Source organism: Amblyomma maculatum, chromosome 2, assembly GCF_055883805.1.
Source record: "Amblyomma maculatum isolate TAMU_Amacu chromosome 2, ASM5588380v1, whole genome shotgun sequence".
In the NCBI taxonomy this organism is placed as follows: domain Eukaryota; kingdom Metazoa; phylum Arthropoda; class Arachnida; order Ixodida; family Ixodidae; genus Amblyomma; species Amblyomma maculatum.
In genome coordinates this window covers 29,546,211-29,561,430 of record NC_139345.1, presented here as the reverse complement: position 1 = coordinate 29,561,430, position 15,220 = coordinate 29,546,211, and the positions used below count along the sequence as shown (strand labels likewise).

The window sequence follows — 15,220 nt, the reverse complement described above, 5'->3', positions numbered from 1 at the left end:
CTAGCAGTATGGGCAATGTGTATGTATATACCTATGTTCCCCTTATGTTTGTCTTGTATATAAGGGCCTGTGAACAGCCGTTGCTACTTTTGCAAGCTTATTGCAGCTAGTGCAGGAAAAGTGTCCTGGCATTGTTATCACATTTAAAAGTATATGCATCATTTACCTTAGAAACATACCACATTGGTGACAAAGACAGCCGTTGCTAATTTGCAAGCTTATTGCAGCTAGCGCAGGAAAAATGTCCTGGCTTCTTTAACACATTTAAAAGTATATGCATCATTTACCTTAGAAACAAAGAAACATGGTACTGTAACTTGTAGATTATTATTTTATTACGGCCTCTCATTAACAGTCAAACGCTGGTCCCACAAAAAAAAATTCACTTGCACTGTCTTGTTTCAGTCTACTCAAGACTTTTTGTTGGTTTTGAACAAAGCTTTAGCTGGCTCACTTTGTTTTTGGATGCTTCTACTGTGCTGTGAAATAAAAAAATAATGAATGCGGACTAAGAACTTAAGTTAACGGCCAGTGTTTGTGCTTCTCCTTTTACTTGTCCATGTTTCTGTGAATCAGGAAGCAGTGCAGACACGTGAACAAGTAAATGGACAAACATGATTGCTGACTAGCAAATGGAATTCTTATACACCATTTCATGTGTTAATATACTGTGTTGCCTGCAAAAGCATAATATTGCACCTCATCTTACTCACATTTCTCGAAGCCCGGTAAGAGTTTCATCAAAAATATGCAAATATGCAGCGATTTGCTATTTGTAATGACCTGCATAACTTGAGCCAAGATTTCAAAAAGGAAAGGCACTTTGGATGCAACTTGAACCTATGTGGTGCATGGCGTTTTGCACTGGCCCAGAGTAATTCAGAGTATTTTATTGCGAAAGCAATACTATGCCAGGTCTAACCGCTCGTCGCTGCGTGCCGTGTCCATGTTCGTGCTCCCCGAGCTGGCACTGCGCCTAACAGGTGGTGTGACGTCAGAAGAAGGAGGAGATTCAGCAGCGTGGAATTCTTCTTAATTTTTTTTTAATTTCCCCTTTGCTAGCGATTAATTATTCTTAATTTTTCAGCTTTTTAAATATTGGCTGCAAACCCCCGGTGTGATATGCAGTGTTGTAAAGCATTTCTAGAAATCACTAATAAATGATTACCTGCACGACATGTCTCACAGTCCTCTTTTCCCCATTCAAAGCAATCTCGAAAAAAAAAATAATAATAATAAAAAAAGAACTGTGTGACAGGCGCTTGCAGTCTGAATTTGTGCTTCTCTCCAGCATGCAATGGACGAGCAAGGTCAGCTGGAAAAATGACTGTGGCCACGGGGAAGCGGCAGTGTATTACAGTATTGTTAAAAATGCTGCAGGAGGTTTTTGCTAAACAATTTTTGATGAATAGATTTGACTATTTTATTGTATCCCAGTGCTGGAAACTATAATAAATGAACGTGGTAGTGATTGCATGTCACCAAAAGGGATTAATTAACAGCTAATACAGTCTCAGCTGCCAGACAGTAAGTAGACATCTTTAGTGCAAACACACATTCATTAACACTTCCATACCCATAGCTGTTACGGCACAGTGCCATGTGGTGGCAAAATATCACAGTATTTTGTTGATAATGGCAAAGAGGAGTCCCTCTGCATCTAAAGAGACACTGAGGTCAATTATAGCCAAATATTGTTCTTGGTAAAAATAGATTCTCTTTCTCTTCTTATTTTGACGCAAAAGATGTATTTATCACTGAGGAAATTTGATTTAGAAATCTTCCTGCCTGTCGGTTCAAACCTGTGCCACCTGTAAAAGGGCAGGTTGTCACTGCTTGGAGGGAATGGTGGCGTAGCTTAGCCTTTAGGATCTGTGCTCCAAAATCACTGCCGAAACGCACATTTTACTTTTGGAATCTGCTAGTGGTGGCAATGCCTATATTTCATTTCTTCATTTTTTCTAGGTGATAAAAGTTTCTTTTTTCTATAAAATGATCGTTATGATGAGAACATGGTGCACTAGTGATACAGACTAACTTGTATTCGTCCTCCGTGTATCTCTGAAGACGCTCTTAGAGGGTGCAAATTATAATAAAGCGTAAGAAACACTTCCGAAAGAAAAATGCACTAGTACATACCTAGCAACTTGTGCACATAATGTTTTACTTGGGTGTGGTCAGGCAGAGGGATACAGAAATAATGGCCAGCTTTCACTGCATGTTGGTGCATTAGTTTATTTTATGCAATTTTCAGTGCCAAATTTACATTATAAATGCTTGTTTCTTTGTTATAACATTGCTTCATTCTTTTGTTATCAGGCACGATCTTTTTGTTTCCATCATAATGTCATAACACATTGTAGTCAATACTATCCTGTGGGGCGGGTTGAAACTGAGGATGAGATTTCAACATCTTCAGTGACTGGATTAGCACATCTGACCTGTCTTACACCTGGGCTATTTGTATGTAGAAAGAAGTAGTGCCGTATATATGGTAGCATTTGTGGTTTCTGCATAGTTTTGACTTTTTTGATAAATTTCAGTAACACTTTAGTAAAATGCTTGTTCCAGACTTTATTATATTGTCATTTTCCCATTCCGTAGTGTACTGAAACTACCTAGCATTGTAACTAAAAAACACACAACCATATTTTTTTTTGGTTGTAACAGGATGGCGTGGAACAGCTGTCAGTGCCTGCACCGACATACCTACAGAATGCAGCCGGAAGTGGTGCAGGCGGTCCCCAGGGTGCAGTGGCTCCAATGCCTGGTGTTGTGGAGAAGCTTTGCGTCAATGAGGGTGACAATGTTCGAGAAGGTGATCCCCTCGTTATCATGATTGCCATGAAGATGGAGGTACGAACAATTTTCAGCAGCCTACGAAACTTGTCCAAAAGTTGAGTGACTATACTATCTGGCCATTTGGCAAAAGACTTGGTTTTCTGGGTGGAGGTTTAAGATTGCCTACTGGCTGGCACCTCTGCTGGCTCCAAAAGCACTTTCCAGCACTCATAGCAGTGTGGTATGGTAAACAGGTTTCTACCTGTCCTAATCCACAAAAAATGGTTTCAGTTAAAATACGACCCCACCGGGGTGGCGCAGTGATTAGGGCGCTCGACTAATGCCCAAGGATGCAGGATCGTAACCCAGCTTCAGCGGCCGCTTTTCAGTGGAGGCGAAAAGCTAAGCGCCCATGTGCTGTGCAATGTCAATGCACATTAAAGAACCCCAGTTAGTCAAAATTTCCGGAGCCCTCCACTACGGCGTCTCTCATAGCCCGAGTTGCTTTGGGACGTTAAACCCCGAAACGAAACAAAACTAATTAAAGACGTTAAATTGCAGCACCAAGTGTGAATTTGGAAATTCTCTAATGCATGAGACCTCTTGGAGCCATTGTACTTGGTTTGTGCCGTGTGCAGAGAGGGTGCTTTGGTTTTTTTTTGCACTGGCAGAAGTGCTGAAATCAGTGATCGGGGTTCCCTTACATCTGGCATAGTTTTGCAAAAGCCCAATTCTTGACAGGTTAACTTTATGCTTTTTTTTTGGCTGATGGGGCATTGAAGATATTTTAAAGTTTGCTTGGAAGACATTTTTGACTCACAACCATGCTAGTTGCTTAGACCCCATAAAAATGTGCTGCTGCAACAATAACGGAAATAACTTGTGAATCGTTTCACATGCAGCACTGGTTGAAAACTTCACAAGGAAAGGTGTATAATGCCTGTATTTAGGAACTTGCTTTACCTTTCTGCCATAGCACATTGATGTGTATAATGGTGCTCTGAGACAGATGGTAAGGTTTCCTTGTATGTGTCAGGTCATGCAATGTTGAATGCTTGCCTGTCAAACAGTGGCCTAGTGGACCGGGGCTTTCCTACCTCCTTTTGCTTTGATTTCTTAATGTGTACTGTAGGATATCCTTTCTCTTTGTGCTCTTGTGGCCATCGTTAATTCTAGTTCATTCTGTTGTTTTCTCATTCCTTGAAGCGGTCGCCTATGCACCTCTAGTGTGCAAGAGTGTAAAATATTCCCCAAGTTTTTTTACTTGCGCAGTGATGCTTCTATATTCAAAGCAGTCATAGTTCGTGGTCCACAAAATAATATGTCAAAGTGAAGAGACTGGAGAGGAGAAAGAAGAGTGCATTTGAGAAAGTAGTAACCAGCGGAGAAAAAAATATATATACATAAAGTAACAGGGCAGGTCGAGTCATGTTACCAGCAACAGTTAGGTTTACACTGTAGACCCATTCGGTAAACTGGCCTTCCCCCTTTTGCAAATTGGCTGACTGACAAGGAAAATAGAATTAAAAGTGCGTGCCTGCTGTTCGCGCCATCATGCCTTTTGGATGTACAAGTTTAGGGAGACTATAGGAGAGACTTCTACTCCTTTTGTACATCTGGCATCGATACTCTTAGGCTGAAATCGCTCCAAGACTAGTCCCACACTGCCGTTTGTGAGTGCCCCTTTTATGCGAGCTATGGGTGGATCCCTCGCTTGTAGTGCTGACCCGAATGTGAGGGTGGTCACTCTTTTGGCCCAAGTTGAAGCCCCTATTCTTTGTTCACTGTCATATTCTGATCGGATTTGTAGCCACAAGTTCTGCTGGCCTATTGTAGGCCAAGGCATGCAGATCAATTGTTGCAAGTGATGGGGCCCCGCGCTAAAACCAGAGGCTACTGTAACGAGTTCAAGCTGTCTGATAGGCTTGTTAGAGCTCATGCTGGCTTGACTGTATGAGTGCGGGCTTGCAAACTCATAGTGAGTGAGCATTTCATTGCTTTATTTCAGTGCCCTTACTATCAGTATTAAGATTGACAATGTGATGTGCAGAATGTGCCAACTGTTGTGAAATGAGTGAGTACATTCTGTAGCACTGAGCTCAGTTTTTCTTTTTTTTTTCCCCCTTTGTACAGTATGTCATTAAGGCAGCCTCTGCAGGAGTTGTTGAGAGGCTACTCTACAAGGCAGGAGACAATGTGGCCAAGAACGCTGAGCTCGTTAAGATCAGGGCTGCTGCTGCTCAGGGCTGAGGAAGGTGCTACTTAAGAAGTCGAGTTGCCCATTGTAGCTGCTTGCATTTGACCTGGTAAGCATTTGCCTGCTTCCAGCATTTTTTTTTTATTTAGTGGTGTGTAAATGCTGGAAAGTGACTGTCAAATCGAATATTGAATCTAATCAATAAAAACAAATCTCGAATGTCAAACTTTGTTTAGCAGAGCCAAACACATCCAGCATCTTCAAGAAACCTTCATTCGGCCTTCTAGGGGTAGGGAAAATGTTTGAATCGAATTGCCTCAAAGCTACCGAGAACCGTTTGCATCACAGTAATTTTATCTAAGGAATGCTTCAAATATGGGCGTCTATCATTTGAGATGAGAACTAAGCAACAGTGTTGGTACTCTGTGATTTCATCAAGCGCTTTGTTTTGTTTGCGCACACCATCGGGAATGTGAGCCAGAATTTCCAGTGCCCTTGTGGTCTTTTTCGCAGTGCAACACAAGCAGTGGTGCCTGTTCTCAAATGGTACCATGACGTCTTAAGGGTGCTTTACTGCGCAGACTTGGCAGCGGCGCATATGCGATGAAGCATCCTCAAATCCTCAAAACGCGATGGTTTGACATACTTGAAGCACAGAAGAACCTCGTGGATGTTGTACCATAAAATAAGACAGCAATGCAGCAAGTGGATTGCTCTTCAGCCGTTCTTATTCTTTTCACATCTTCGTTCTCTCTTTTGCATGTGTGTGTGTAACAACACTTCGTCATTATCACATTTCAGCCGCACTTTAAGAAAAAAATAAGAATGCTGGCAAATGTTTAAATATGCTCTAGTATATCACATAGTCTTTAAACCTTGCGGAAAGTTTCTTTTCACGTATGCTTCTGCGGGGCACAGGAAGAGGAGTAGAAGTTGCTGCTGTTGCTGCACACGTGGGTTGAGGAGGTTCTGTCGGTTCTGTGTTGGATATAGCTGGGCATAAGGGAGTGTCCGGGCTAACATCAGCGGTATTGGTGTTATGCGAGCTTGTACTCAGTGGGATTGTGGAGGTTAGACTGTGGTCCGCATTTCTGGTACATGAACTGTTAGTCAGCGAAGAGAGCCGCTGAAGCTGGGGACGGAGGTTTACTCCGAATGACTCCTTGGCTAACAGCCGAAAATTTGGACGTGTCCCACATGCGCCCATCATCCAGCTGGTATGAGGCTGGTCCACGTCGCTCCACAAGTTTTTGATTCTCCAAAAACCGAGCAGCCTGCTTGCCTCGTATAGTTGGCATGCAAATTCGCACCTAGTTGTCAATCTGATAGTCATAGTGCTTAGCTCCACTCCGCTGGTCTGCATAAAGCTTATGCTTGGCTTGCTTCTTCTCCAGCCGCTCACGTAAGAGCTTAAGTACTTTTGTAGGATCTGCTGAAAAGCACTGTTCCGGCAAACCCACAACATAAAGTCCTGTTCGGGGCATCTGGCCATAAAGCGGAATGGCTGCGGGGGTTCCTATCGTGGCATGTGGCGTACAGCAGTAGACACCAAGGTAGTCAATGATAGCTGTATGTAGGTTACATTGCTCGTACAGAGCCAGCTGGACATATGCTAGATACCGAGAAGTTCTTGAACTGTTGCAGTTCTGTGTGAAAAAAACCTCTGGCCATTTACTGTAGTAGTCGGCGAGTGTTATCGCAAAGCGACAGCCACTAGGAGCTTGGTCGGAAGTTCCCACAATGCCAGTTACTAGCTTATCCCAAGGCTTGTCTGGGACGGCAACAGGTTGCAGAGAAACAGTGGAGATCTATAGAATAGAAGCACTGCTGGAGGAATCACCTTCGACTTGGAGCACTTGGCTGGAGCGATCGAACGGCTTCTTGACATTCCAAATGGCCCGCTTTGCCACACCGACGATTTTCGTTTGTGGGCTTGGCATGCGGAGTTGTTCACCTGGTGGGTAGTATAACCACAGCGATGGCACGAGCGCTCCGGGATTGCACAGGAAGATCTAGATACATGGTAGTTGCATTTGCTGCGAGGGGTCTGAGGTGCTTGTTCTGGTGCGCGCTCGCATCCTATGTGCTGTACTGGAACAACCTCTTCTGATAGCTTGGTTCTTTACTTCACGGGAAGCTTGCTCACACTGTGTAGCAGAGGCAACAGCGTGCGACAAAAGTCGACGAGGAGCCTTCCATCTGAAGGCGTTCACATAAATGGTGAATAATGGTCATCTCCATCATGTCATCCCTGAGGCTCCCAAAACCACAGTCACGACAAGGTTTGTACTCCAGGAGCTTGTACTCTGCAGCGAACACTGTGGTATGCAGCGGTCAGATTTACGGAAGACTTGTAGTGCGTCACCAGTATGGAAATCGTCTTGTTGAATGTCACAGCGAGACGCCTCGGGACCGGACTGTGAGGCAGCAGTGGTAGGCGCTGAAGAGGACAATGGCAATAATGTGTACAAAATGCACTGACCTTCAAGTCTCAAGCAGTTGAGCAGGATGGTCTTTCACCAGTCCGCAGGAAGTGTGGAGGCACCAGATGCCAGCATTTAATTGTGGAACGCCCGCTCCCATTGCTCCCATGGAAGGGCAGGATGACCAGGATTCGGCAGGACGGGCAGCAATCGCTTAAGACCCGAGAAGCTTATGATGGGTGGTCAGCAGTCCTTGTCGAGGATCTGATTTAAGCATCCCATTCTCGTCACCAAAATATGTTGTATCATAAAACAGGACATCAACGCAACAAGTCGACAGCTCTTCAGCCATTCTGTATTCCTTTCACTTCTTTGTTCTCTCTTTTGTGTGTGCGCGTCGATCAACACTTCGTCTTTATCACAGATGTAAGAGAAGGAATTATGCGTACATGTTAGGATGTCGTGACACCACCCTTAAATAGATCTAGAAGACTAGTGATGTCACTTGACCAGCTCGTCAAACCCAGCCATGTCATGTGGCCTCATCACATCACACACCCCGTCACACATGCACATGACTGACAGTGTGACGTCATGAACTTCTCGATTAGCCAGGGAATTTCATGACACCACTTGACCAGACAGGAAATTTCTGACAACACCAGGTTTATCCTCTCATATGAACTCTAATGCTGTCACATTAATATTTTACACTGGTCATATTTTATTATCTGCGTTAATGTGGAGTAACCTTTGTGTATCACAAAAAATTTCGGTCAAGTAGGCTTTTAAGTGATGCAGTTCTCTCAAGTTTGTAGAAATCGGTCAGATTACCTCCTCACTGATAGATGATGGATAGTGCTTTGAAAGTACATTTAGTGCTGTACATCTATGAGATGCGAAGTCATCCTCATATCAGTAGTTAAATGAAGTTATTGAAATTTGCTTAGAAGCTTATTCTCAGTTCTTTTTTTGTGGACTTTAGGAATTATATATAATTTTTTTGTTACTAAGTGTTGGAACTTTCCAGAAGCAGAATTTGCAGGAAAGTTAAACATGGCCACCCTCTTTGTGGTGTTTCGAAGAATTCTTATCGAACAGATTGTATTAATTTAATATGAAGTAGTACTTGTTCTAACAGAACTCTTTCTTCATTTTTCTTTTCAGAATTTTTTCCACCATGCATTTATATGAGGCCTCGCAGAAGCCATTCTGCTTAGCTTACTGCTTGTGGAGATTACGTATTACAAGCAGAAGTTGTGTCACCTGTTTTATTTTATTTATATAGTTTATGATAAGATATACTTTCCTTGCTTTCTTGGTGGGGATGTCCTGTGTTCTCTGAATAAAGCTCGGCTCGGTGCGGCATGCTGTGGCCTGTCTCCTGCTGTCGCTGTTAGGGCTGTACCTTTATTGCAGCTTCGGTGGTGCATGCTGCTGCTGGTGGGATTGAAATTAAGCTTTGCTCTCAAGTGACGGGAAAATGCAAAACAGCTGAACTTAGGGTGCCCCAGGCGTTGCCAGTTCGGGTGATGCACTGAACACTAAAAGGCTCAAGCACCACTGCGGAAAGAAGACTTGAGGTCAGAATAAACGGCCAAGCTGTGTATACAGAGTCGTGACCTAATGAACAGCTATAAGGCGTTGTCAGTGCTTCTCATCATCTTAAAATACTTCACTTGTTCTTTTGTGCTGTGCCTCTTAAAAGGCACTACAGTCTAGCTTTGTTGTGCTTCATTTGTTCAACATGCAGGGTGAATGAAGTGACAATAAAATTTTCACAGAAAACTTTGAAGAGGTGAGCCTTGGTCATTTTAGCTTGCCCACTGGCATGCTTGCATTCTTGAGCAATGTATATGGGCTACAGAGCATTGAGTGCCATGCCCTCTTGAAGTGAGCAATGTGAAGTCTATACTTGGATACAGTTAGTTCACAGTTCCTCCATGACAGAAAACAGCCTGACGTTAAAGCTGCTCCAGTTACCTGAATAAAAAGGTGAGCATCAGACCAAATTATAAGCTAAATAATTTTGATGTCTCTGGCTTGTTTGCTATGGTGAAAAATTCAAAAACTTGTTTGTTTTCAGTTCAGCGGAGCAATACACACACTTCATTCAATTACACATAAATTAACTACAGCAGTTTCTTTATGTTTTAGTATTCTACTACTATAGCACGATTCAGAGATTAATGTCACAATTTAATTTTTACTGCAGACAGAGCTGTGCTGAATGAGGAAATTGCGTGAAAGTGAAATACATTGTGCAACGGAAAGCCAAAAGCGCTTTGTTGTTGAGAGCCATACCTTGTTAAGTGACAAGACTTTCTAAGAAATCTTGTAGCGACACCGAAGGTGCTTTAGTTTAGGTTTATTATGAGGTGTAGGTGAGCATGTTCAGGGCCAGAGGACCTCGCGTGACCTCACTGATAGTTCGCTGAAGCCTTAGCAGCGTCACACAGCCCAAAAGGAATCCACACATACTCAACAGGCCAAACAGCATGGTAATGGCCATCTGCAAAATATCAGTGGACTCCACTAGCATATTATAGTAAACTTCCATGAAGTTAGTCTTATAGTAGCTCATTCACCCAGCAAGATTTGATGCAAAATCCTATTTGTGAGGAAGTGGGTAGCGGTTTGGCAAGGTGCGGGCGTTGAGGACGCTGTAATCTCCACATGGTCTTCAGTAGCAGGTGTCTTTCTTTGGCACATATTGAGTGGTGATGTCCAGTTGCAGGAAGAACGGCCCACGATGCAGAGTTCAAGCGTGTTCTGAAACTCTGCGAGCATCAGCAAAGCATTCTGCAGGCAGGAGACCGAGCAAGCAAATACTGGGAGTTTAGAGGTCATGACGTGGCACGCGATTGAGTGCTTCACCAGTGACCCCCCCTGTGTGCGTCTTCGTAATGCTGGGAAAATCAGCAAGGATTTTCATGTATGGCGAAGCGGGGACAAGAACTCGAAGCCCCATCACAGAAATTTTGGAGAATATGACGTTTACAAGAAGGTGCGTGATGAGATATACTATAAGACAATGGGTATGCATGTGCACCGCTAGGTTGAATAAGTTGAATAGTCACCACTGCGGAATAGCTTGCGAGATATAGGTGATGTTGAAAATCCAGTGAAACTTGTGGAGCAATGAGTAAGAGACAGTTGGCTGTACACGCTGATGATGGAATCTATGGCTTGGAACGGGGAGTTCTGTTTCGACAGCGATCTGCCCGAGAAGCCTGTATGCTGACCTGTGCTCTTTCGTCGAGAAGGAAGCGAGCGCCAGTGTATTTTGCCTGAAACATAAAAATAGTCAGCATGTCCGTTCATTAGGAGTATTTGCCGCGTCAGTGGCCGGTCGTAGGATTTTCGGACCAGGAGCAAGGTTAGTGCACATGGAGACACAACTGCCGAGGGTGAGGTGTATTGCTTGGAGCACCAAGGTGCGAGAGCAACGCTGTGACCGGAACTTTGGGGGGGAACGGCGTGAGGCGATTAGGCAGAGCGGTGGTGGCGCCGAGGGTATGGAGGGTGGCGAGGTAGTTCACAACTCACTTAGCGAGTTTGGTGAGATTGTGCACTAGTTGCACATCACCCATGGTGATATTAGGGCGCAGGCCTCACCTCTGCACGCACTCCACGGGAGTAGCATCTTCGCACACGAACCGCGCCAGAGGGAACAAGAGCGATGCCAGCCGTGAGCACTCGGGTGCTATTATATTGCACTTGCAAATAATACAGATTGTCTCTGCTAGCTATAAAAGATAAATCAATCCTCAGAAATAGGAGGCTGGCAAGATAGGCTTCTGACTTGCTGGCTCGAGAGTGCAATTTCATCTGCTTCAGCGGTGAACGTTTGCATGCGGCGAATATTGTGGCAGAGACTTACCATGCCCACCGCATTCTTCGGACAAAGATATCCCATTGCATCTGCTGTGAGAGGCGGCGACACAGTGTGGTACTCACTTCGCGCTTTTCTGCCTGGAGCCAAGCAAGAGGCCGTGCTCAGCAGCCTCTCCTGTGGGCGTCGTGGACTTCGGGCCAAGTGATCCCTCGACCGTTAATTGTCAGATGGGAAAGGAATTTTTGGCACCCAGTGCTGTGTTCAAGACACACACAACTCATCGACCCGTTCATCCCGAATAATCCAACACCTCAGACAACCTCCGCCATTCAAGGATAATTAAGGGCTTGGTAACATTTAGTGCGCGTATACCTCAGGCCATGCGATCCCTCGGTCATTGACAGATGGGAAGGGAACTTGGCATCCAGTGCCATATGTTTGATAAATGCACTGAACTCGTCGACATATCATTCATCCAACACCTCTGTATAGTGCCTAGAATATACTTGTATATTCTAGGCACTATAACCTCTGGCAACCTCCGCCACCCAGGGCCAATGGCGCATGCGCCATTGACCCTGGGTGGAGGAGGAGGAAATAATGCGTTCATGAATTGACTCCCATATTCTTGGCGCCCAACGTGAGGCTAGACGCTACAGTCGCCTTTTAGTCCTGGCGTGTCAGCCTTAGAAGACAGCTAGCTGTGACCCCCAACCCGCGGTGCGAGTAGTCGCCAATGCGCTGGATTCGGGCCAGAGAGGACAAACACCGAATTACGTATCCGAACAGGCTTTATTGTGCCCGAGTACACGGCAAATCAACAGCACTCAAATACAGTCGCCGTAGCGAGCGAGCGTCTCGCTTGCGTACGGGGGTGAAATAAAAACCCATTAAAAGGGGATGCACACGCAAGGAGGCGAAGGAGTATTCTGCTCACCTGGCGTGGCTTCGCGCTCACTGCCCGTTGCGGTAAGTGCGTACGATGACCGGGCTGTTCGGTGACAGCGACGGTCTATCCGGCGGAAATCATGAACAGTGGCCGTGCGCGATCAACTGCCGAAGAGCCCGAGGGAGTTGCGACAGGCGCACTCCACGTCTCGGACAGGGAAACCCGGGCGGTGTCGCTGCGGGATAGGCGGTGGCGGGTAGCCATTGTGCCCTCTCCTACATCAACCTCCCTGACGGCGCGCGCAACTAGCGTGAAAATTGCGCGTGGCCGTTATAATGGGGGCAGGGGATTTGTGTGTATCCCCACATTCTTGGCGACCAACGTACGTGAGGTTATAGACGCGCCTTCTAGCCCCATCGTGCTAGCCTTAGAAGACAGCTGTGACCCCCAATTCACGCGGTGCGGGAAGTCGCCAATGCGGCGGGTTCGGGCCAGATGGGACAAACACCGAGTTACGTACTCAAACAGGCTTTATTGCGCCATAAGCTAAGAACATCTTGTATAATTTCAACACTGCATGTTTGTGGGCGCGCGTGTGTGCAAATAACTCATGCGCAGGTACCAATATATTGACCCCGCATAAGGTCGATACTTTGGAAGCAAACTCACAAACCCCGCAGAGCGCTGCGAAGAAGCAGACTCGCGACTCGAAGTCCCTGCGTCGCTTCGAATACCAGCTCTAATCCCGCCAGACCACCGGCAGAAAAAGAACGAAAGCAAAAGACAGAATCTGCGCTCACTCATTTCTCCGGGGGAGGAAAATTCTGTTTTTCTGCTGCCCATAGTCATGTCAGTACTGTGGAGCCATGGGGGAGGGGAGAGTGCTGGAGGAGGAGTCATGGCGCGTGGACAAAACAAACTGCCGCTAGCGCTTCCTCTTACAAGGAAAGAAAAAAAAAGACTCCGCCACTCCGTGAGATACGCGTACGTGATGTGCAGCCTACGTCACCCATGTGTCAAGTGATTGCGCATTGACGATCTGCAAAAACATTCTCTCGGTCGCTGGTCTATCAGTCAGGGAAGGGTATTTTTGCAGATCGTGAACGCGCAATTACGTGACACAAAAGTGGCGTAGAGCTATACATCACTTCTGCGTGTACTGTCGACGTTTTGCTTTTTTTTTTTTTTTAATTCTACTGGGGCAGTGAGAAAAGCGCTTGGCTGACGTAGCGCGGCTTTGAGCTGGCGGAGGGAGAGCGTCTAGCCGTCCGCACTTAACAGCACGCCCGCTTTCTTGTTTTTTTTTTTTCCTATTAGTGGGGAGAGGTTGAAAGGAGGCGTAGGTAAAGCCCCTCAATAAAGGGGCTTCAGGGGCGGGAAGGCTAGCCAACGTAGACAGCGTGGTCTCAATAAACGAGTGACGGCTTGGAGCTGCCCTCGGTAAAGCAGTATGCACGCTTGCTTCCTTTCTTCTTTTTTCCTAGCTGTGAGGTATGGGCTGGTTTGGCTTGAGAGGCAGCGGAGGGAGTGCTGAAGATTTGCTGTGTCGTTTACTTGGCTCAATCAGCCGCTTTTGCACCTTAAAAGTTACACCTCAATTATGTACATACAGCAACTATATATAGTAACTTATCCGTAAGCTAAGTAACATATCTTGTATAATTTCACAGCTTACGCGCAAGATGCTGTAAAGTTATTTGCTTTTTGCCACTAAAAAACTGCATGTGTGTGGGCGCGCGCGTGGGCAAATAACTCATGCGCAGGTACTCAATATATTTGAGGCCCCGCATAAGGTCAGTACTCTTGCACGTTTTCATTGTAGTGAGGAAGCAGAAGTCCCTGCGTCGCTTCGAATACCAGCTCTAACGTACCCCGCCAGACCACCGGAAGAAAGAGAACGAATGCAAAAGACTGCGAACGCACAAAATCTGTGCTCACTCATTCCCCCGGGGGAAGAAAATTCTGTTTACTGCTTGGAGCCATGGGGGAGGGGAGAAGACTGTTGGAGGAGGAGCCATGGCGTGGACAAAACTGCCGCGAGCGCTTCCTCTTACAAGGAAAAAAAAAGAAAAAGACTCCGTGAGATACGCGTACGTGACGTACGTGTAGGTTACGTCACCCATGTGTCACGTGATTGCGTATTGACGATCTGCAAAAACATTCTCCCGTCAGTCAGTGCCCAGCCATATCATGTGCCAACTGCCGCTAATGCTCGCGAGGAGGACTGCGATGCATGCTGCCCTAGAGTCACTGGAACATTTTTTACGTTGCCCAAGTTGGCAGGAGCGACATACCGTATTTCCTCAAGACATTAGGCAAAAAGTATCAAGGGAATGATAGTGCCGTGTATGTTGATGCGGCAAAATACAACATTACAGGAAAGGAGGCTTTCACTTTGAGCGCGTTGAGCATCTCCCGCAGGGTAGCAGCTACGGTGGTCACGGGCCGAGTAAAGGCAGAAGAGGCCGCAATAGCCCTAGGAATTGTTCAAAACGGAACCTGCACCATTCTCAGTGATTCCATTACTACTTATTACGAAGAGCTCAGGGCGAGCCTGCCTCCTCCGCACGCTTCGCTCAGCCGAGAACAGGCTACCACGTAGCGGCGGCTGCAAACGCGGTCGCAGCCAAACCCCTGGACGTATGCCAAAATCTTTCCAGACATAGTAAATCCGTACTGCCAATTGTGCAGCGAGCATGCCACCATCACCCTCGCTGGAACACTGGGAAGCTGTTCTCGCCAGCCGGGACCCAGACGTCCAGTCCCGGGCCTCGGCAAGAGCGCAAGAGGTCGCTGACAGACTTGGACTGCCGGCCACCTGGAGCATCTGAATGCAGCCCAAGGCAAAAACCATCTAAATCGCTGAAAAATAAAGTTTTCTCTCTCTCTAACGTATTTCCTCGATTCTAAGCACACCTTTTATCACGCTCGCGGGAGCACGAAATGGCCGACGCTAAAGCTGCCATTACATTCTATATTGTTCTTTGCAGTTTTAGTGTAAATCTGCAAATGGCAATGAGAAAGAAGAAGAGGGACAGCTGCAGGCACGCGCGTCTGGTCGTTCCCCGAGGCGGCCGCCGGCGGTGTCTGCG

The 15,220-nt window shown here is 46.1% G+C and overlaps 1 protein-coding gene across 1 annotated transcript in view; it reads left to right on the top strand.

The window, feature by feature from the left end:
* Mccc1 (Methylcrotonoyl-CoA carboxylase 1) overlaps window positions 1-9,196 on the top strand; it is a 36,222-nt gene extending 27,026 nt beyond the window's left edge. Inside the window, exons 13-15 of the mRNA XM_084593655.1 lie at window positions 2,671-2,856; window positions 4,915-5,087; window positions 8,569-9,196. Coding sequence (XP_084449781.1) covers window positions 2,671-2,856; window positions 4,915-5,031 — 303 coding nt within the window. The 3' untranslated portion in view covers window positions 5,032-5,087; window positions 8,569-9,196. The remainder of the gene's footprint in view (window positions 1-2,670; window positions 2,857-4,914; window positions 5,088-8,568) is intronic.
* The last annotated feature ends 6,024 nt before the right edge of the window (window positions 9,197-15,220 follow it).